The following is a 23,809-nucleotide window of genomic DNA, read 5'->3' as shown; positions in this document are numbered from 1 at the left end:
GTCTCGAAATCAAGCATCTGAAAGCACACAACTTTGTGTGACCAGTGTGTTTTTTTCTTTCATTAATATCTCGCAACTTCGACAACCGATTGAGCTCAAATTTTCACAGGTTTGTTATTTTATGCATATGTTGAGATACACCAACTTAGCGAAGACTAGTCTTTGACAATTAACAATAGTGTCCACTGCCTTCAAACATAATGGGGAAATAAATCTTTATGATATTAAGACATTTAATACCTAGTATTTTGCATGTAACTTTTGTTTTTAATGTCTAAATTATATATACAATAATACTTAAAGCGCTTCCGTGCCTATGTATAGTGCTAACCTTAGGATAGTCAACACTTTAATAACACCAACAATTAAGTTAACGTGTGTTTATACCTTGCTGCTTTCTTCTATGTGTTTCAACTTAATTTATGAATCTCAGCTAACACTCAGTTTACACTATATAGATTTAGTTTATATGAAAATAAGAAACCGCGATCAGAAAAATATCAGATCAATTTTGATATATTGGAGTCAATTCGACATCTGCAACAACAATTTAGAAAACATCTGTAATAATTGGGGTAATTTTCAAAACAGCTATTATTTGGGGCAGTTATTTTACTCGAGGAATTTGTCATTAGTTTTATGTTTTCTTCTTGTTAATTCCATGTATACCGCTCCTTATTACACTGTGGCGTTTTGTGAATTTGGGCCATACTGCCTTGCCTCTTACTAATTAACTAGAGTTAGAATGAAAGAATTGCGAGACATTGAGATTAAAACTCAGCCAATTCAGCGCGACCACCAGGCCACATCTCCATCTTATTGTGGTAATGATGAAAGAGACCTGGAACTCGCAGACGGTTTACATGGATCCCCATTTTGATAATCCTAGGAGGGAAAAATAAAGGGGAAAACATGTTGGATTTAAATAGGCTGATTTTACAAAATAACTCACATGTAGATATGTCTGCACCATTCACTTTTGCATTTCGGATGTAGACCAGTTTAAGTAACGAACATTTTCTACAATTGCCTTTAGATTTTGGACTGTTTGTCCACATCTCAGTAAAAAAAAAATAGTATAAAACTCTAATTCTAAATAATTGAATAATCATCGCACTCTAAATTCGTTTGTTACAAAAATGTGATCAATTCAATTGTGATCATGCTGACGTATGTTAATTGTTACTTACCGAAAGTGAAAGCAACTCATGAACTAAATGGATTGGAATCAAAATGTCGTTTTTACTCAAAAAGAAAATCCCGATTTTTCACTTTACCTGTCAATCATATCCCAATCCTCTCCTCCCCATTGGTCACTGAAATCACGTGTATTCATTCCATCAATCACATCCCAGTCTGCTCTTGAGATTCCCAGCATACCGAAACCATTATAATCCCAGAAACCTTAATGTGGGAAACAAATGCGTTCAGTATTCATAAGATGACGTGAATAAAAGATTTCTACTTAATTATTGGTAAATCAACCAAACGCTGTTGAATTATTCATGAGATGACGCGATAAATTTTGTCACTTTAATATCGGTTAAGCTATTGAATATAACATGACGTAAAGAGAAGATGTTTCCTTACCTTCTTTGTCTTGAATTGAAGTTCCTTCATTTAGTTTGGCAACTACTGGAGCAAACACCATGTGACCTGCGATCACGTGCTTCATTATTTTGGATGACAAATTAGGAAGTTAAAACAAAATAGACCCTCGTACCAGTTCGAGATAACGTTCATTTAATGTTTTTATATGGCCCCTCAATGCGAAACATTTTAAAGGCTACCTGTTCGAAGTAATATCTAGAGGGAAATTGGACTTTGTTCCCTACCGTTACAACCTTTGATTTTAATTGGTTATCTCTATAAGTTACTAGTGAATATTGCAGCAGTGTATGGGGTCCCATCAGACAATCACGTTAAAAGATCTTTGTAAAATACAAATAATAATTAATATGTTATTACCTTGCGAATCATGTTGATGAAACCAAGAGGGATCTCGATGTGAAAATCACACAAGAAGATAATGTCATCTGGATTCTGTAAATTAATAAACAATAAATAATGGATACACTTGGTCCAATTAGGGAGGACAGATGTATACATTGTTAAGCACGGGCAAACCATATTATTTTAGACATTGAGTTGTAAGTCATCCTTGTGAATATAAATATTGACACCACTCCCTAAAAAAATAAATAAATAAATAAATAAATAAACAAATAAATAAAAGAAAAAACAAATAAATAATTGGTAATAACCATTGTGATTTACAGGAATGTTTTATATACTTTACCTGCACAAGTTCTACAGCCCTTTCAACTCCAATTGGTTTGTTGTAATGCATATTCATATTGATGACCTTTGCCCTTCAAAAAGATCAAGCAATTCGTTAGAATAATTTTCACACATTACAGTATTGGAAGCTCATAGCTTTGGTAATTCACTAACAATAATAATAAGGTATTAATAGTTGCCGGTGGTCGAATTGCCGGGTAAAATGTGATCTGTAGTTCTATGTGCAGCAACAATTTTGTAAGGTTGACATGTTCTACGTTGGTTATATAACTACCTCTCTTTCAGTAAAGATTCATCAAATAGTCGTTGTATATCATTCGGCCCACTCGTAAAGTCGCTCAAAATAATCCGGAAGTTTTGCTCGTTTGTCTGCTCAATGATCTGTAAATTATTACAAATCAAAACATACAAAATTAATATTGTTTTGAGTTGTATACATTTAACATTCCTTCTAAACTACAATTTCTTACAAAGTGTCCGCAACCCCGATTGAACACCTTTTTATCCTAGATTACTATATTGAACAGTTTGATTGATGATTATTATAATGAAACTAATGCCATTTTGGGTTGAATATAGATACAAATTACAAGAGCATGATTTGGACCTGCGATCTCTGGATTAACGTGCCGGCGCACTACCAACTGAGCTATACCAGCCCATTGTAGGCGGCTAGTCATAAACCATTCAAGAAACTGTATTTTAAATCACGGATCACACCCTACAGCACTTTCTCGGTTCTTAAGACTCTCAACTTATATCTTTAAAATATTCTTGATTTCATGAGAGTGAAAGTTTGAAAAAACCTCTGAGAATTCATTGATAAAATGGCGTATCCAAGCTGGACCGAGATTCATAGATGTTGCCACGACAACCACCGTGCGTCTTAGATCGACTCTGTAGGCTGGAAGACAACAGAGGGCGCTATGTTGAATTGAAACGAAATGCTTTATCTGCGGTTCACTCGCGTTATCTGAAGACCTCTGTGGGGGAAAACAAAGTCGGTAATTAAAAAAACACATTCCCATAAACCATTCTGAAGAAAAAGGATAAAAATAAAATAAAATATTAATGAAAGTGCAAACAAAAATACCTGTCTCGATAAGGGGCCTAAGAGGGAACACAGCTGCGATTGGGGAATACTTTTTACTGTCAGAACGAAACAAGTTTTCTAGAGAAATGGAATACAAAACGAAAAGACAATGCTCGTGGAAAAGATAAAATTTCAAATCTCACCTTATCTATAAAATAAATGACCAAGCTTGAAAACAATGTTGTTCTCTCCACATGACATACATCGATGTCAGTATTCCTAAAAACAGAACAAAATGATGAAAACTTTCCTTTAAATATCTACACTGCAGCAAGCTAAAGTAGAGATTTCATCACCTCTACAGGTGAATACAACCAGCTATAATCGTTATGACATGAGAGTTAGATCTTTCAGGCCAAATAAGTGTTACTCTTTGTCGGAACTTTTTCAAGCCTTGTTTTAAAATCACTTACTCATTTTAAAACAATAGATGATTGGAATTCGAACAAAACTGAGACAAAGCTTGTACTAACCTGTGTTTAAGTGCGGATTGATACATGCTTTTCAAGTTGGATACAACTTTAGATGGGATGATTTCATTTGCTTCTGTACCCCTCCGCCGGCCTCGTAACTTAGTTCCATCAGAAGGGTAGATGGCTGTGTATAACATCTTTAAGCAAAACAGAGAAACATCTTTTAATCAACATAATACACTGTATTTTGAGAGGAGCCCTCTACTCTGCAAACTGAGCCCCCCCCCCCCCCCATCATACGGCAACCTATGTAGAAAACCTCTTTTGATAGCGCCCTCTCTCTTCTTTTATATCCTCCTCCTTCATCAGGGGACAGAATCCCCGGGACTGATTTCCCTGGGACACCTGTAGTCTCGACGTTTCACTCTGTTCTGCTGGGAGAAGTCAAGACCACAACGGCTCTTTTCAGAGAAAGGCATCCTTCTTATTTTCCACACCGTGTACAGTTTCAGAACATCACACTCTACACTTTATTCATCGCTAATAATGTTTTATAAGAATGATTGAAAATTACATTCATGATTGAGCTAAGGATCTTCATGTTTTAGTTCTTACCATTTTGCGCCCGGTAAATCTTCTCATGTACTTGAAGAAAGTTGTGTTGACTTTGGTTGGTGGATTCTCACATTGAGGGAGTATGTCTGCATCAAATTGCACTACGGAAAAAACATGCCATTTTTATTCATTAATGGGATCGTTGTCTGTGGGATTTATAAGAATAGGCCAATAGTATAAGAGAGAAAGAATTTTTTGCATTAAATTTCTCAAAGCAATTTGATTCTTCTCTTTTCGTAGGTACATTTCTTTTGTAGGTAATTTTTAACGTACGTTTTTTTTTAAAGTTTTATTCGGGGTGGGGGAGTCATGAATGGTATTCTAGGTCTTTGTTTACTATAGACTCATCGTGAGCGAAGTGGCTAAAATCAAGAATGATATTGTTTAGTTCCTGTAATCAGTTAGTAATTTGTATCGTGTTTTTTCTGGTTTTGTAATAGTATTATAATCAAATATAATTTTCAACGGTCATAACTTTAAAATAATTTGCAAGAAGTTTTGATTGTTGTCAGATTTCGAGTTAACAGATATAATGGTCTCACTGAAGATCTCACCTTTCTTAACATGAACCCTTGAGGAACGGGTCGTGTGTTCCTCTGCACTAGGCACTGCACTGGGCTCTGTAAAGTCATATCGCACATAAAGAGGCAGTAGAAGAGAAATCCAGAGACACATACCCAAACAAACAGACAGATAGAGACGTAGACGTTTGACACTAACAGTCATACTGGAATAGTCAGACTCTCAGCTTGCAATTGACCGTCTTTAAATGGAGATGACAACACCAACTTGGCACCCCAAAAATGCATTCCTTGTTGGAATGCTGACATAAAACAGAACATCTGCATTGGCCGACTCGAATAGCTCGCCTTTTGTGCCCAAAATTCCTGCTTTCCTAAGTACACACGTGGAAAAAAACCCAGAATGTCAGTTTTAAAAGAGACTTTTGTTGTTGGGGTCAATTATTTTGTGTTGGATCAGAACACCCCCTTATATTGTGTTGTTTGTAGTTTATAACATCATTGTTACATAACTACGTTTCCTGAACCACAAGGACCACTTTCACCAAGTTATATAGCGCCCTCATCGGCCAATACATTCCCAACCAACATGCTGCGTGAGGCTCCATAATATGGAGGACTAAAAGTGGACAACGCAATAATATTTTCAAATGTTTTGATAGTAGAAAATTATACTTAGTAAAACCATCTTCTTCTTTTTTAATCTGCATTTTCTGCTTGAAATAGAATGGAATAAATTCAATGACACTTTAGGTTTTAGGAGGTGTATTTGCTTTAAAATTAAACAAAATATAAGGCTTGTTAGCAAAAACAATGGCACAAATCTAGTGAGTCATTTATGCACATTTAAGTGTAATTAATGTCCATTCAGCCAAACCCAATGAAGAAAAAGAACGAATAGACCCAGTAACACTGAACATGGGCGCTCCAATTTGGGATTCTTTCAAAAGTTTTGCAGCGGCTAGTCAGCAAGTTTTTATTAAAGACACTGGACACTTTTGGTAATTGTCAAAGACCAGGAGTCTTTTCACTTTGTGGATCTCAACATGCATAAAATAACAAACCTGGGAAAATTTGAGCTCGATTGGTTGTCGAAATTGCCAGATAATAATGAAAGAACATAACATTCTGGTCACACGAAATATTGTGTGCTTTCAGATGCTTGATTTCGAGACCTGGATTACTTCTTTCGTGGATCAAATTCGTGGATTACTTCTTTCTCGAAAACTACGTTACTTCAGTGAGGGAGCCGTTTCTCACAATGTGTTATACGATCATCAGCTCTCCATCACTTGTAACCAAATAAGTTTTCATTCTAATAACTATTTTGAGTAATATTACCAATAGTGTCCACTGCCTTTAATTGCGACCACACAGATATCAAACTAAAAAAGAGAAACAGGACCCCAACCCAGTTACCTGCTTATTCTTAGCATGTTTAGTGCGTTACCATGCACTGGCTTTAAATACCACCACCACCCCTCCTCACAAAACAGCTTCTTTGCTGAGATATGTCGCATTTTTTGTATAAAGGTTTTATAAAATAAAATTGTATAATCTAATGATTTTTTTTTATCCATCAAATTTTGGCGATTGTGCTGTGGAAAATAAATCAATAAAATAGATAAATATATGTGCCATAGACAACAGAACGAAGCAATTAATGTTAACTAAAAAATAGGTCAAAGATTGACGAAAGTTCAAGTCTAATGACGTTAAACGATGCTTGATTTTTTATTTGTCACTTTTAATTTATTTATTCGATTATTTTTAAAGAAAAAACTCTATTATTTCCGAAATATTGCCTACTTGAGAGATATAAGACCAGTTATCTGAATTTAATGTTAAAAAGTTGGTCCCGATGAGGGCGCAAGACCGAGGTCATGAGGTCAATCCACTTTCGAACGACGTACCTGGCCAAATTTCAGGCCCCTTTCGAATCCACGGCTTCGCTTCGGATTCAGACTCCACTTTTCTCGTCTGGAGCCTAGTTCAGTGTGCAAGTACACTAAGCAAAACAACGCGGGGCCAGGCTAGCCTGAGCCGAATCGGGAGCCCAAGCCGTGGTTTCGAAACGAGCTAAGCACAACCAAAAACTATGCTTAGTGGAAAAAGTTACCTGCCAAACTATTATGTCTCATGTAATAGTATGGGTAAAAAACAAAATTAATATTCTTTATCCCCGATGCAAATTTAACATCTATTATATCGTTGCGGTACCCGCTGCCAAAACATAGGATTCGAACTGCCTCTAGCTGCCGGGCAATCTCGGTAGTCTAGTTGGTAAGACACTGCTCTAGAATTGCAAGGGTCGTGGGTTCGAATCCCACCCGAGTAACATGCCTGTGATATTTTTTTCACAGGACTCGGGAAAGTACTGAGTATACAGTGCTAACACACATCGGTGTATGGGTAAAAAACAAAATTAATATTCTTTATCCCCGATGCAAATTTAACATCTATTATATCGTTGCGGTACCCGCTGCCAAAACATAGGATTCGAACTGCCTCTAGCTGCCGGGCAATCTCGGTAGTCTAGTTGGTAAGACACTGCTCTAGAATTGCAAGGGTCGTGGGTTCGAATCCCACCCGAGTAACATGCCTGTGATATTTTTTTTCACAGGACTCGGGAAAGTACTGAGTATACAGTGCTAACACACATCGGTGTATGGGTAAAAAACAAAATTAATATTCTTTATCCCCGATGCAAATTTAACATCTATTATATCAATATAATTGTTAAAAATAGTACCATTCTCGGCCGATTTTTTCCTGTTACATGAATTTAACGTTGCGATTGATTAACGTTGCGATTTTATTTATTTTTTTCTTTACGCAACCCAAAAAAAATATGAACGCAACCATAAATTGCTTTTAAACTTCACATTTCAACTCAAAATTAATCACTAAACATCAATTTCAAGGTGGCAAGACTTAGATTTTGCTCCTTCAATGCATAAAAACACGACTTTGTTGACTACTTGACTGCCGTATTGTATAAAATATTTCAGTCCCACTGAAAGTACAATGACCCAAGATTCACGTACTTTCTGAGCAAATCGATTAGTTTTCTATAATCATTGAGATGTGCTCTACTTCATCATAACTTGTGTACTTTTCTAAAAATAACTTATACGTCATTAAAAGGGTGATTGTTAGGGCACCTTTTTGCCGATGTGTTCCGCGCAAGATCGAATATGTGCACGGACGTAAACAACGAAAACGAGGCTCTGTACACTTTCACGATTGCTGTGCGTGTGTTTTGTCACATACCTACACCATGGGATGCATTTTATAAAAAACGGTTACCAAGGCTTCTTATTGACCAACTCGTCCGATCCAAGACAACATGTTCCTTTAACAGACACGCTGCTAGCCCACCTTGTTTAGCTATTAATGGCTCCGCTTTTAACATCGGTCTCATCACTGTCGCCATTACAGCCCACCTTCGATACATGTCTAAAACGCTAAGTTTTCAAAGGTCGCAAAATGCGTGGTAGTTTGATTGCTAATTTCTCCCATTTGAAAAAGTCCTATACTACTCCAAGGTACCTCATTTTATTCCTTACATTTGTGGAATTACTATGACGCATAATAGGTCTTACTATAATTTATGTGACTTTGTCCGGATGTGATGATTTAAAAAGTGGTCCCCAAAAAACGTGTACAAAAATTACATTTAACGTGACTCGTTCATGGGCGCCGCCATCTTTTAATGATTCTCCTCTTGCTGGTCGTGAGAAGTCAGGGCACCAGGCAAATCTTGCAATTCATGAATATCCAAGAGGTAACGTCACATGACGCGGTATGGCTACGCTGATTTATCAATTATTTTGCGTGCGTGTACAAAGTAAATATGAATAATAATGTAAATATGACAGGTATACAGGTAAACAGGTAATATGTATGAGGTGACGCGGTGGTAGTTTCCAGCTACAGCACGCAGCACACGTCACCTTATACATATTCAGTTTTGCCGGGTGCCCACGATTAACAGGCGGAGAATCATTAAAAGATGGCGGCGCACATGAACGAGTCACGTTAATTGTAATTTTTGTACATGTTTTTGGGGGACCAATTTTCAAATCATCACATCTGGACAAAGTCATCATTTAGTAAGCCCTGTTATATAAGTCCATTCAACCATGGAGGAAGAATTTTGGAACTAACTTGGCCTAACTTAGTGATGCACTTATAGAATGATTCTTGTAGCAAGAAATCATCTGATTGGCCCATGGAAGACCTTTGAGGGAGTGTCTTATGGTTTGAGGTTGCAAGTTTCCAGGTAAGATGATTTAAGGAAATAAAATACAGTATATATTGGTAAATTTCTTCCCCAATGATTCAACAGCGCAGCCACACTATGCTCAAAACTAGGCTACATACGATTTCCAAGTCTTCTCATTACCCTTGAAATGAAAAGTGGAACTTGGCAATAATTGTACCCAAGCAGTGAAATTCGCCCAATGCTGTTGATAATTTCATTATTTGTAAAGAAAAAAACAAGTCTTTGGTAAAGTTTTCCAAATCCAACAGTGCTCCAATCCAACCCATCTCACCTCTCTCAGTCTCGGGGCCCAATAATTATTACAAAAAGCTGCTGAGCCGAATTTGATGTTACAAAAAGGAACTCTTTCTGTGTTAAAGATTTCCGGGAGGATTAGCTATAATAGCTTATATGCAACAGTCTAACCAATTGTTTCTCCAGTCAGTGCCCACCACAAAGCTGCTAACCAGAAAAGTTTGCTTAGCAGAATTTGGTGTATAGAAAGCGCTTTCTGCTTGTGGTAAAGATTCCCAGGGGTAGATTTCACAAAGAGTTAGGACTAGTGTTATCTCGATTTAGGACTAGTTACTCGTCCTAACTTAGGACTATCCATGCAATTTGTATATCTCCTAGGAATAGTCCTAAGTTAGACCTAGTCCTAACTCTTTGTGAAATCGACCCCAGGAGGATTAGCTATAATAACTTGGTTATAATGCAACAGTCTAACCAATTGCTTCTCAAGTCAGAGACCAATCATCAAAAAGCTGCTAAGCACAGAAAAGTAATTGCTTAAACAGAAATAGGTTTCCAGCCAAATTCCATAAAGACATTATTGTGACTGGTTAATGGGGGGGGGGGGGGGGAAGTCAACCTGAGTGATATAAGTGATTTACTGGTCAGCCTTCACCTTGTTTAAGGTCAGCAGTACTGTGTTCCACAGCATACTGTGGTAAGACCAATGATTACATTTGGAATAGAGCATGATAGCACTGTGTAATACTAATAACACCCATGAGGAAACAGAGTTTGGGAAACTGCAGCAATGTTGAGGTGGGGGCCTAGTTTTGTGAATGATAACAACAGGAAATCTAGAAGTGTAAATGCACTAAAAATACATTCCATGACAAACACATTATAAGCAAGTTTAAACAGCATTCCCATGCAAACATTCTCATTCAAGTACTCCTTTAAGCACTTAGTGCTGGCCCATCAGGGCTGCTTAACTCTCTTACCACTGGAACTACCTTTATTTACTGTGATTGTTGTTGCCAAACATGTTTCACAACTTAGAGAATGTTATAATTTTTTTGATAAGCTGAAGAAGGACGCACCACGGATGCTGGACAAAGCGTGGAAGGCGACCAGGAGATGTTCCCGAGATGGCGACGGCTGAAGACAACCTCTTGCTCAACTACTACTTACATACAGGTGATTGTGATGACTACTTTTCTGCCATCCTGTCACCATGGACCATGAAGATGTGACATCACAACACAAAGAGAGATACGTCATGGCTTGAAGAGATAGACATCAAGTATTTCTACACCTACTTATCAGGATCCTTGAAGGTAAAAGATCTCTTTCATTTCAATATATTTATTTCAATGTTGCCATAAAGTTACATTTGTGTACATCATTAAAGTTAATATACATGATAATAAATAAATAATGGCAAACCAGAGATGTAGTAAAGACAATAACAATTTACACGGAAGTTGAGTAAATAATGACAAACAGGACAACATCAAGGCATAGAGTGAAGCAAGGCTTTTGTAAGCTAAAGTGCTATTCACATGACGGCAACTTCACTGGGGTCTGTTGCTTAATTTTAGCCTGTTGTAAAATGTAGAAATGTTTGACAAGATTTTGCAAGAGAACTTGGACAGAAGAAAAACATGGTCGTCCTTTCACACAAGGAACATTTTGTTAAGTTTTACCACCAGGCTACAATAGCAAGGGACCCTTGCTAAAGTGCTTGTGTGTGAAAGGACTATAAGCTTGCTTTGATATTTGAGAAATCCATTAAAGTGCAGAAATTAAACTTTGCTTATACACAAAAATTAAACATTAAAATCTTTTTTATTTTCTGTTATTATAGGATGAACAGAGTGGAACAACTAAGAGTTGGTTACGTCAAGATGCTGAGCCACATTATACAGCACCAATAAAACTGTTGCTTCAACACAGTCTTTGTAAAGGAGGACTGTTTCTTCATGATGACTGCCCTCATCTAAGGTCATATCCACCAGCTTCGACTGTTACTAAGGATGTACTTTGACCAATGAGTAGACTTTCCAAGAGCATGAACAACATTGAACAAATCTTCCAATGGATCTTGATATTACAGCATGATCATCCGGATTCATCTGCAGATTGAACTCACTAACACAAAGTTTTCTTATTGTGGAACAATGACTTGAATATTAGTATTGTTTGAAGCTTTACATGGTGTGGATAAATAGGAAGAAACTATAAGTATTATAAGTATTAAGTATAGTAAACTTGCGTGTACAACAATGTGTAAATCTCGTTGTGTTAGTGTTGACTCTGAAAAGAGCCTGTGTGGTCTCGACCTTTCGAACAGTAGACTCCGCTCGTTGTCAGGAGAAAGCTGGACTAGTAGTGGTGGTGGAGCAAAGTAGCACTGGAGTGATGCACATTGGGCGGAAGGATCCAAGTTGTTCTTGATCTGTGATGCCTGTCAGTTAGAGTGATGTCTTGTGGAACTGTGTGGTGTGCTTGTATCTCAATGGCGTCCCTGACTCTGCATCGGTGCAGAACTGGTTTGCATGCTGATCCGGCTCGCAATCAAACATGATCCCCATGCTATGCATGCGTACCAAGTATTTGCAAGATTGTCCAAACCAATCTATGTAGCAACTCCTTCTTTTCATACTGGTATTGTCTTCTAACCTTATTATTTTCAGAAGCCCTATTAATGCGTATTACCATAACTATTAATCACTTTACTTTGAAGTGTTTTTGCCCGCTACGTATATAGTAAGTTTAATGTTCATTTTATTTTGCTAGGTTCAACATTTACATGTATGGCTTTAGTGTTAAATAAATACCTTGATCATATGAAACAAGAAACAACTGTGTGATATAGAATTAACATTGTAAAATTACTAAAACATACTAATATTACCCCTGTAAAAGACATTGCATTGTTTTGTTTTTCCATTATTGAAACATTTCTAAAAACACATTGTACTTTAACCCAAAGCTTCTGTACCTCCTTATACTTGGACACAATTTGCTACAGACACCATTACTGAGATTTTGGATACAGCTTTTGCACACCCAACAAAAACTGTGACAAAAGTGATGTTTAACCCTTTTCTATCCAAAAAGACCCCTTAGATAATGCAACCCCATTGGTTAGAAGTTGAAATCTAAACCTATGATTGGCCAAGCCCTTACCCTATCAAAAACCCAATTTACTTACCTCAGCTGCTTGCTGATTATCCCTTGTATCCATGCAAATAGCCCTCAGAGGCCACCCAACCAGTCACATGACCTGTTAATGCTCAGCATTGCTTAACTCACATAGACTGGTCATCAGTCACCCCACTGTTTATGCACAACAACATGCACCACCCAGACTTATGCCGAGTATAAAGCATTTAATAATTTTAGTTGACAAAATGAATTATCGCCAAAACTATAAGAGTAATCCCTAGAGAAAGACACAGTCTGAGAAGTATTAACGCGGTGGCGCTTCTTATACTTCTTTTGAGATTTATGTCGCCAAACTCTGTAGCAAATATTAATAGGGGTTGTCAGTTTAAACGACGGATGGTTCTGTGAGGGTAATGATATTATTTGGCCTCATCTGCATTTGCGTTGGCTAAGACTTGTGGAGAAAACAACAATGTTTGGCTGAAAACTACTAATATCTTCGAAGCATGCATCTATACAGCAGTAACAAACTCTCTATACCAAACAGGAAGCTGAACAATACACTGAGAAGAGTTACCAAAACTTGTCAACTTGTTAACATAATAATTACTGTAATATTATTACTCCAGAGCTTTTCCTGGCAAGGCAATATTGATGATGGTCAAAAAGGATTATACAAATCAAGAGTTGTGTTCATGTGAAAAGATTACCCCAAGTCATTGTACACACAGTGCAATCGTTCTCCTAAGGACCTGAACATTTTCCCGAGTTTGCTCCCCTCCCCCCCCCCCCCCCCCCCCCCCACCTCCCCCTGGGGCCTAGGTTGGTATCCAGGGCCCATTATTTCATAGAATTGTATGCTTAGCAGAAATGAGCTGTACACATGAGATGGCATTTTGGCTGGTACACCTTATTCTGATAAACCCCCAAAATAGCTATTGATCCCTATTAATTATTGACTAGCGCCCTCTGTAGACTATTTTTGTTTAGTATTGCATTCCGTAATCATTCCACGATGGTGAATGCCGCGGGAAGTACAAAATGAGTAAGTGGACAAATTTTACTGTAAATATCTGTGTAAAGTATTATTTATGAAGTAACTAAAGCACACTAGTGAAGGTGAGGCCTGTTAGATTACATTTATCTGGTTCATTCCGCCGTCCGCCTGAGAGAAGCTACTTTTAAATGCGTTTTCTTCGGTTTGGTCTACGCCTCTACTCTTCTTAATCTTAGTCTTAAAAATAAAGTTAAATTAAAACAAACAACTCTGTAAACAATGTCAATGTAAGTAAAAGTATCACTTACTTATGTATGTATTAGATGTCAATAGTAAAAACATCCACCTATATCAGCCAAAAGGAATGTTTTGTTTTGTACGTCAGTTGTGTAACTTTGATTGTTGAATGAAGCATGGTTGAAGCTAGCCGTATATTATTGGGCAAAATTGTCATTTGCAGACTCCGGGGGGGGGGGGGGGGGTCAGCCAGCTGACTGTTTATTTTTTTCCTAGGATAACATGAGGCACACAGTATATGGGCGTGGTGTCTAGTGAAAGTTTATTGTTGTGACAAACTACGTCATTAGGAACAGACTAATCAGACCACACACTGCATGTACTGTATGCTACGGGTTGTTTCATTAAGTTGCCGTGATATTCTAGGGATCTCTCACTCGAGAATGGGACTTGAATCAAGTCTAGGGCAGCAAAGGCACCTGCAAAATCGTGTGAATTAATAAAAGTGAATCACTCAAGAATGCACTTACCGCTACAAACCATGGCAGATGTAAATAAATTTCTGAAGAAAGCGCTCTTTAAATAGCGCTCGACTCTTTTGCAAATAAAACATTCTCAAAACAAGCTGTGCGTGTGAAAGTAAACGATCATGATAAATTATGCCCCCTTTTTTTGAAAGAACAGTTTGAATGGTAGCCTGAAACGATCTGATGACACACTTCGATGCTCATGAATAATGCCAGAGTAGAGACCGGTTTCGCATGGCAATTATTTCCTCTTTGCAACTATCCTGGGGACATTGCATAAATAATATGTCTGTTGTGTTCAAATTATTAGTCTGTAGAATAATGTATCAATGGTGTTTTGATGCAATGTTTACGAAATAATGATTGAATTCCACTATATTTTCTTGATCTGAACAGTAAAAAAAAAGTTTTCTTGTTCATGCATTCCGAAGCTTGTGTATCAGTTTTGTTAACCTGTCCCCAAACCCAAGCTTGCTTAGCAGATGAGCTCATCTTTCTCGCATCTAAAGCTTGCTTAGCAGATGCGTTTACCTGTCGTCCAACTGAAGCTTGCTTATCGGATGAGTTTACCTGTCCCTCTACCCTAATTTGCAGATGAGTTCGTTTGTCTCTCAACCAAAGCTTGCTTAGCAGATGCATTTTAATACCTGTCACCAAACACAAGCTTGCTTTTTTATCAGATAAGTTTATGGCCATGCTACTATCAAGTCTATAATTTTGCTTATTTAAAATGTCATGTGCAATGGAACTCTTTTTTAGATGTTATGGCCAAGTGTGGGTTCAAGTCCCGGTCGTTACACTTGTGTCCCTGAGTAAGCAACTTAACTGTAGTTGCTTCTCTCTCCCCAGGGGTTAATGGTTACATGATGTGGCAGGCAGAGATGGTTCTAGTAATTGCTTTAGTGCATTAGCGCATAGTTGCACAGGCTGTATACTCCTCAGGGTGCTGAGATGTAAGGACTGAATAAGCGGCCCACAGTGACCATGGGTATAATATTAGAAGCGCTTTGCTACACCCTTTGGGTGTGAAAAGCGCTTTATATAAAATGTTGTTGCTAAGTACGACCTCTGAGAGGTTCAGTTAAGTTATTTTAGCTGGGCATGAATCCCAATTTGATTAACCGAAAATGCCTTTAATTTGAGGGCGGAATGTTTCAAGTTGTTTTATTTATCCTGACCATTTCTATTGATAGAGGGCGTTATAGGATTTTCATCCACCAAAAGTGCATTGTAGATGGCGGCATTCATTAGATACCACCCTACAACTAACCATTCTTTGGAATAAAATAAACCTGCTTTTTTGTACCTGTCTTTAGCTTCTTTAGGGAGCCACTTTTGCTTTGTGGCCCCAGGGCTGAATATTTCAGTATAACATGCAGCGGATTGTTACTGCAAATCTTAGCTGTACGACCCTTTACTTATTAATAACTATGCTCTACTTGGTTTGCTTCGATTGGTTCATAAACGCTATTTAAAAAGTGTTAAAAGTAGTCAGGAGAATCTGCAATTTTTTGAAAAAAAGAAGAAAACAAGAAGTGTGCTTCTTGCTGAAGACTTCAGTATCGAATATTATTCCCACTTGAAAAATACCGCTCGAAATACATGCTGGATGAGTCCTCAACATTCTAGGAAACGAAATTTATAGAAGAATATTGAGGGACTAGACCACTTAAAGGTTCTTTGAAACATTTGCGGGCCGGACAATAGGCGGCGGCAAAATGCCAAAGTATGAGTCTGTGCTTAAAGTAGGCCAACATTCTTGCACCAATTGATTTATTTGTTACCCACAACTAACTAGTAACAGTGTTAAAAACTAACCCACATAAAACAATCATATCAATACAAAATTAAGAAGTATTATATCTCGTTTACTATTCCAACCCCACTTGGTCGTCTTGCTATATCTTTTAAACAAAAAATAACCCACAAGTTCAAGTGGGGACAGAGGTCAACTCTCTGACCCCCCCCCCCCCCCCCCACACACACACGCACCCCTTACTTCACGCATGAAATCACTTTGGCAATTTTGTGATAAAACAAGGAAACCAACCTCGAGAGCTGTCGACCAATCAGATCTTGGTATTTTTTCCTGCAGCACGAAATCCCATTAAGAATTTTGTGAAAAAAATTAGGATCCACGCTCGAGAGCGGTTGACCAATCAGATCTTGGTATTTTTACCTGCACAGTTCTTAATGGAGGGCATTTAACACACGAAATCCCATTAAGAATTTTGTGACAAAACAAGGATCCAAGCTCGGGAGCTGTCGACCAATCAGATCTTGGTATTTTTTCCTGCAGCACGAAATCCCATTAAGAATTTTGTGAAAAAAATTAGGATCCACGCTCGAGAGCGGTTGACCAATCAGATCTTGGTATTTTTACCTGCACAGTTCTTAATGGAGGGCATTTAACACACGAAATCCCATTAAGAATTTTGTGACAAAACAAGGATCCAAGCTCGGGAGCTGTCGACCAATCAGATCTTGGTATTTTTACCTGCACAGTTCTTAATGAAGAGCATTTACTACACGTTATCCCATTAAGAGTTTTGTGACAAAATGAGGATCCAAGTTCGAGAGCGGTTGACCAATCAGATCTTGGTATTTTTACCTGCACAGTTCTTAATGAAGAGCATTTACTACACATTATCCCATTAAGAGTTTTGTGACAAAATGAGGATCCAAGTTCGAGAGCGGTTGACCAATCAGATCTTGGTATTTTTACCTGCACAGTTCTTAATGGAGGGCATTTAACACACGAAATCCCATTAAGAATTTGTGACAAAATGAGGATCCATGGCCATCCAATCAGAATCAGACAAACCTGCTGAGCAGTATTCATGAAATTGACCCCTGGATGTGTAGGTGACATACTACGTCACAGAGCAGACCAATCAGAACACGGAAAGTAAAAGCCCATGAAATGCAAGCTATTATCCATCTATTGAAATCATTCATAAATACAGCATGCATTTCTTCTGGCCCAGCTTTTGTTTGTTGTTATCATGTGGAGTTTTCTACCCCTCGACTATGAGCCTTTGTTTTGATGATTTACCCAGTTGTAAAAGTATTACGTAAGTTCTTTTTCTTTTCTGTTAGCACGTGATTCAGTGGAAATTTCCGTTCAGATTTCTTTCACTTTTGTTAAAACTCTGGCAGCGTGGTTGGCCAGTTGACTCAACGCTAAGCTACGGTAAGGGTGGTTGTGGCAGGATGCGGATGGTAACTTTTTAAAGTAAGCTAGATGACTGAAGTTAGTTAGATATTATTTTATATTTATGGGAGTATTTTGCCTTGTTTTCCTGTACACCATGTGCTATGCTGTGCTACGTTAGTAAATGCTGTGTTCGCCGTGTACATGTAAATGCTTCTTCTCGTATCGTAGGACGTCCTGTTTTCAAGGTGTCCCTATAATCGCGGCAAATCTGTTACCTCTCGTGCTTGATGTAAAAACAGTCTCTAAATAAATAGTTTGTGGTTTGACCATGGTTTAACTTGCCAATCAAAGAGTCTCCTATCCCTTGACCAAAACTTAGAACCATGTAAGGCTCCACTGGTTAGTTGCACTTGCAAATGCAAGAATTTTAGTAATTTAGGCGTTTCTACAACTTTTTACAAGGTACAAAAATTTGTCACAATGTTGGAATATGTATCAAAAAATTGCCCTCCGGAAAAGTTTTCTCAAACACTTTTTAACTTACATTTCACGATGATCAGATCTTGTGACTGAATATTCTGCTGAGCATTCTGTGAAATAAATACAGAGACTTAAATAAGCCATGTGCCTATATCATTTTCCTTTGGAGAATGTTGTATTTACCCTCATTAATATTAAAAATTAAAACATTTGCTAGGTGATTCAATAATCACTATTTATTTATATGTTTTACTATAAATATTAAGGAGACAAAATAACACAAACAATAAATACAAGTCAGATTTGAAAGCCAATAATTGTTCACACTTTTTATTAATTGGTTTTGTTTTAATTTTTTTTTTAAATTATCATGGTCACTTTTAGAATGTCATACAAAATATTTTGAATAAAATGAAGAAACTTGCTGGCTATAGAGTCACACAAAGTCTCAAAGAACACTTGTTGTCACTGCAAATTTGTCTTCCACGTATGGCTTCACCAGGAAACCATACTTTCTCGTTTGCCTCAAACTAAACAAAATGGGACGCCTGTTGAAGTCATCGAAGATTGGTGTGTTGTGTGAAAATTTCAATATCCACCAAGTTTTAATATGTGTTAGCATACTTCTTATAAACAAATGAAGGTAATTAGCACATCATAATTTATTTCCAATTCAAAGAAAAAGCCAAAATACCCTGAAAACAGGACCGTGGAGGGTATGACTACAATTAGATTCTGCTACCTAGCTATATTATCAACGGTCGCCTCGAACCTCTAAATCTATAATGGAAACATTTTGCCCACCTTGTTAAGCTGTATATGGCTCTCTTTTAACATGGGGCTCATCACAGTCGCCATTACAGTGATGAGACTGGTGTTAAAAGAGTGCCATTTACAGCTCTACAAGGTGGGCTAGGAAACGTTTTGCCCTTCACACTCCTGGAATTCTTATTTAAAACTGGATCTGGCAATTAGTCTATTTGCAACCATGTCTCTATATATGTTGTTTGTTCTCACAGTGAGCTCAGTCGCGCTGGTCCAGAAAATTATCCCTGCAAAAAAGAAATTGCAAACAAATGCTCACCCAATTTTCACCCTCGTTAGTTAACATAGATGCCTCCCCCCTCGTTGAATTGTTTCAGGTTTTAGACTAAGTTTCTTATAGTGTCTGCCTCATCTCTGTTTTTTCCTTCAATTTAACATTTAATTATTTGAAGTTTACTAGGTCTATTGTAGCCTGCCTGATAATAGTCCAAACATTGATACACAAATTTCATCCACTTTACTTTTTGAGCATAACATTGGATTATAAAATTGTGTCTCTCGTCTATAGTAAATACAATAAGATTCTCTAAGGCAGTGGACGCTATTGGTAATTGTCAAAGACTAGCCTTCACAGGTGGTGTATCTCAACAAATGCATAAAATAAAAAACTTGTGAAAATTTGAGCTCAAACGGTCATCAAACTTGCGAGATAATAATGAAAGAAAAAAACACACCGTTGTCACACGAAGTTATGTGCGTTTTATGGTTGATTTCGAGACCTCAAGTTCTAAATCTTAGGTCTTGAAATCAAATTCCTTGAAAATTACTTGAAAACTATGGCACTTCCATTACCTCTCCCCGTTACTCGTCACCAAGAAGGGTTTTATGGTAATAGTTATTTTGAGTAATTACCAATAGTGTCCACTGCCTTTAACGTCCCATCCGAAGGACTAAGCAATGGTTAAGTGTCTGCTTAAGGACACAAGTGGCACGGCTGGGGGTTCGAACACACACTCTGCTGATCAGAAACACCAGAGTTTGAATTTGGTGCTCTTAACAGTACTGCTCGGCCACTATTCTTCTACAACTCCAGGTTATCTTTGGGGGCTAATGCATACCTCCATGTATTAAGTAAAAACACTGTACAGAAACTCTGCGGTTGACATGCTCTCACTATGAAATCTTCTAGTTCATCATTCTCCTTGAAATTGTCTTTTACAATCCCTTTTGACCTTGTTTTCATGGAGTTCTCTTCTAACTAGGCATAACCTTAGTTTTAAATTGTTTTCACTGTGCTGTACTGCCAAACCCTCCTAAGGCTATCATGAACACAGCTGGAGAGATTACTGTTTAATGAGGGGAAGTCAACCTGAGTGATAAGTGGTTTATTGGTCAGCCATCACCTTGTTTAAGGTCAGCAGTACTGTGTCCAGCCATAGAGCTAGGGTCCTAGCTAGCTCTATGGTCCAGCGGTGTCAAACATACTGTGCTTGTTTACATTTGGAGTAGAGCATGACATAGCATGGGTAAATGAGGCCATGGAATTGGGAAGTGTGAAATTACATTTCAGAGAATTAGTCAACAATTTAAAAGGTCTGGGCTTGGATGGGGAGCATTCCTTGAAACTAAAGTGAAAGTGACAGAGCCCAGGTGAAGAAAAAATGCCCCAAGGTGAATTGGATGGTTCACAAAAGAGAAACAATTAAATTTCAGCCAATTCCTGCGTTCAATGAGATTTCGGATGGTTTCACAGTGGATATTGTCTGGTGTGATATCTTTTAATTTACAGCAACAACTTTGCCAAAACCAAATACTCCGCAGCAATCATTCATTTACAATCCTGCATGTGGAATGGGCTGCTTACGGGAAACCGATCTTTGTCAAACTTCTTTGAAACCCGATCTTTTTAAGACTGGTTAATAAAAGAAAGTTAAACAGTTAGTGGTCACTCTTAAAAATAATGTTAATGAGACAAGTTTTGTTAGAAGCATATACACAAGTTTTTTTTATAGTATATGGATGGTTATGGATTCTGGATTCAAGCGCTTAGTTTGTGATCCAAAAAGGCTAGGGTTTCACTTTGAACTTAACCATGTACTTAGACCTCAGTGTGGCAATACAAGTTTTGGAATAAGATGACGTCATAACTTTAAATCAATGTTTAATTATTTACAAAAAAATATATCTGGAGAACCGTAGTTGCTACATGCAATATCTTTGCACCCTGTGAAAGACTCTGGACATTTTTTTAGAGCTTACACAAAGTGTGTGATCTTTACTTCTGTTTAAAAATTAAAGCATTTTGATACTTTTGGTAACACAAAAGACAATGTCCGCAGATTTACATTTAACTTACACCAAAGATAATGATTGTGTAAAGCTTTCCTAAAAATATTACTATCTGAGGTGCTGTAGTTCTTGAGAAATTCGCTCTACATGCTTAGTAGTTTTTGTGAATGATAACGGCAGGAAAACAAGAAGTGTAAATGCACCAAAAATACAATTACATGTCAAACGCATTATAAGCAAGTTTACATGTAAATGGTATTCCAATGCATTCAGTCTCGTTCAAGTACTTTATTTAGCACCTTGCCCCTCGTTCTAAAACTACTCTCTAACCACTGGAGCTACCATCTTTTACTCTGATGTTGTCAAACATGTTTTACAACTTATAGAATGTTATCTTTGTTTCCCAACATGCAGTGACTGAGATTGAGACCCTGGGATGGAGTCCTTCTCATCTACATGCTCTCTCATGACAGACCCTGCAACCACTGTAATCCCGTGGTATTACGGCACAGAGGGATTACGTCCACCTTAAAGGTATATTATTATCACCATTTATTCACTCTAACATCAAACCTGCACCAAACTGCATGATAAACAAGCTCACTCCCATCTACACCATCACTTTAACATCTACTAAGCTCATTTCCATGCTTGCATGTTACATCTTAACAATCAGGGGTTCGTTCAACGACAGCGAGAACCTACCCCATCTATAACTCCACACCATCCGTTATCAGTCACTTGTCATGTAACAACCACTCACACCATTTATATGCACCTGAAATATTCCCAAACTAAATGGAATAATTCTGTTTGGAGGTGCATTTTCTGAATGTATGTATTTTCTGTTCTTTATTTACTGCAATGGTGAAATGCGGAACCAACTGCCATTGGAATACGCAATATGGAGTCCAATGGAAACTGCACCAGTCATTCCAGGGCCATGAAGACTTCATTGGAGCTGTGGTGAGCGGTGGTTGCTGTGAGGAAAACAACACTTACACATTTTAAAGTTCAGGAATAGAACCTGAAGGTAAGTTTATGTTCAGGATGTTTATAGTTTGGAAGTTCATGCAGGACCAAAATTGTAAACAAAAAATCCTGAAATGATGATATTTTGTTAATTTTTGTTATAGCCAATGAACACTTTCTAAATAGAACAACAAATTAAAGTTCACAGATTTATAAATAACTCACAGGGTTTACAGAAGGTAATGGTTAAAGACTTCCCTGTGAAATATTATTCCATGAAATGCTTTACTTTTTGAGAAGACATTAATACAATTATCAATTCTCAATATCGAGAACAACTGATTTATTATAAACACTTGTTGTGACACGGCGAAACGTGCGTAAACATACGTGGGTTTTCCCGTAATTTTTTCCCGACTCTGATGACCGATTGAGCTTAAATTTTCACAGGTTTGTGTACAAGTTGTGATACACAAAGTGTGGGTCTTTGGACAATACTGTTTTATCGATGATGTGCTATTGCTTAAAAGAGAGCCTCCTGCAAAGAAAAATGTCAAATTGAGTTTTGCGCTTCACTACTTTTCAAATTTATATGAAAATGGTTGAGTTCTTTTTTTTGTTTTTTGGGGGAGGGTCTCTGACTTCATATTATAATGGTGTAAAATGCCATTTTGTTTGAAGCCCTTCAACATCTTTTATGTTTCATGTTCTTCAGCTGTTTTCTACGCCATGATGACGTCATTGGAGCTCTGTTGGTATGCTGTGAGGAAACGACACTCATTTAAAAGTTCAGGAATACAACCAGAGGGTAAGTTTATTTTCATGATGTTAATAGTTTGGAAGTTCATTCAGGACCATAATTTGTAAAGAATTTTCCTGAAATGATGATAATTTGTTAATTTATGTGAAAGAGGGGCTCCTGCAAAGGTCAAATTGAGCTATTTTTCAATAAAATTGTTTATTTGGGGGAAGGGCCTCTGACTTCATATTATAATGGTGTAAAATGCCATTATGTCTGATGCCCAACAATTTTTTTTATAGAAATAAAACAATAGTGGATATCATCATATTTTGAAATACATGGTTGATAAATTGTTGTACACAAATTATTCATTTCATTTTGAAACTCTGATCATTCAATCCAAATGGCATTACATCTGAGTTAATTTGACAGACACAGAAATTCCACTTGGGAATGTACAGACACATTTTATCTGTCCGGTGATTTCATGTTACATTAACTCAATGATTGAGCTAATTTTGTGGTTTGAATGCAGTTATTGAATGATTCTCGAAATACAGGTGATGTCACAAGGATAATGGCTACCAAGGATCATGGAAGGAGGACGAGGATGTCTTATGGTCTGAGGATGCAAGTTTCCAGGTAAGACGACTTAAGAAAGTAAAAAACAGAATAAGTTATTACTGTCTGAATGTATCTATTTTTTGTCTTTTATTTACTGCAATGGTGAAATGCGAAACCAACTGCGTGTGAAGTACGGAGTCCAATGAAAACTGCACATCAATGGCGTCTGCGTTCGTGCTGATGACGTCCATCCGGCGATGACCAAGAAGACAACCGCTGGTTGCCTGGCTTCATAGAGGAGTGTTCCTGTCTCCCTGGTCGATGAGAGAATGTATTGCAGTCTGATGGATCAACAACAGATGTAATAATGGCAACTATATTTGTTTTGACATGAAACTAAATCGGATTTTACACATGTAATAACATAACTTTAAAGGATTGCGCAGAAAGTTTGTTGCGTCAATCTT

At 37.5% G+C, this 23,809-nt stretch overlaps 1 protein-coding gene and 2 long non-coding RNA genes across 3 annotated transcripts; 2 read left to right on the top strand and 1 right to left on the bottom strand.

The window, feature by feature from the left end:
- Window positions 1-264: 264 nt before the first annotated feature.
- Window positions 265-5,994, bottom strand: LOC117299452. Its single transcript, XM_033782990.1, has 9 exons — window positions 4,977-5,994; window positions 4,423-4,523; window positions 3,868-4,004; window positions 3,538-3,613; window positions 3,108-3,284; window positions 2,576-2,682; window positions 2,300-2,372; window positions 1,969-2,043; window positions 265-1,669 (listed from the first exon to the last, which is right to left on the bottom strand). The coding sequence occupies exons 1-9, from the start codon at window positions 5,146-5,148 to the stop codon at window positions 1,544-1,546; spliced, it is 1,044 nt and encodes a 347-aa protein (XP_033638881.1). The 5' UTR covers window positions 5,149-5,994; the 3' UTR covers window positions 265-1,543.
- Window positions 5,995-8,981: 2,987 nt separating this feature from the next.
- LOC117299059 lies at window positions 8,982-11,375 on the top strand. The gene is made up of 3 exons (XR_004520034.1): window positions 8,982-9,228; window positions 10,526-10,778; window positions 11,309-11,375. It is a non-coding gene; the product is annotated as an uncharacterized LOC117299059 (long non-coding RNA).
- Window positions 11,376-17,433: 6,058 nt separating this feature from the next.
- On the top strand, window positions 17,434-22,817 carry LOC117299442. Its single transcript, XR_004520076.1, has 3 exons — window positions 17,434-17,608; window positions 21,479-22,097; window positions 22,752-22,817. It is a non-coding gene; the product is annotated as an uncharacterized LOC117299442 (long non-coding RNA).
- Window positions 22,818-23,809: the final 992 nt, after the last annotated feature.

This window comes from Asterias rubens, chromosome 14 (genome assembly GCF_902459465.1).
Source record: "Asterias rubens chromosome 14, eAstRub1.3, whole genome shotgun sequence".
Classification (NCBI taxonomy): domain Eukaryota; kingdom Metazoa; phylum Echinodermata; class Asteroidea; order Forcipulatida; family Asteriidae; genus Asterias; species Asterias rubens.
This window is presented reverse-complemented; position numbering and strand designations above follow the sequence as displayed.

What these genes read in the sequence shown, in the direction of transcription:
- LOC117299452 (XM_033782990.1), bottom strand. Translation starts at nt 5,148, where the DNA reads ATGACTGTTAGTGTCAAACGTCTACGTCTCTATCTGTCTGTTTGTTTG. An exon ending in AAGGGTTCATGTTAAGAAAG is followed by an intron (nt 4,524 to 4,976) that starts GTGAGATCTTCA and finishes TTTTTTCCGTAG; the next exon opens with TGCAATTTGATGCAGACATA. An exon ending in GATTTACCGGGCGCAAAATG is followed by an intron (nt 4,005 to 4,422) that starts GTAAGAACTAAA and finishes TTTTGCTTAAAG; the next exon opens with ATGTTATACACAGCCATCTA.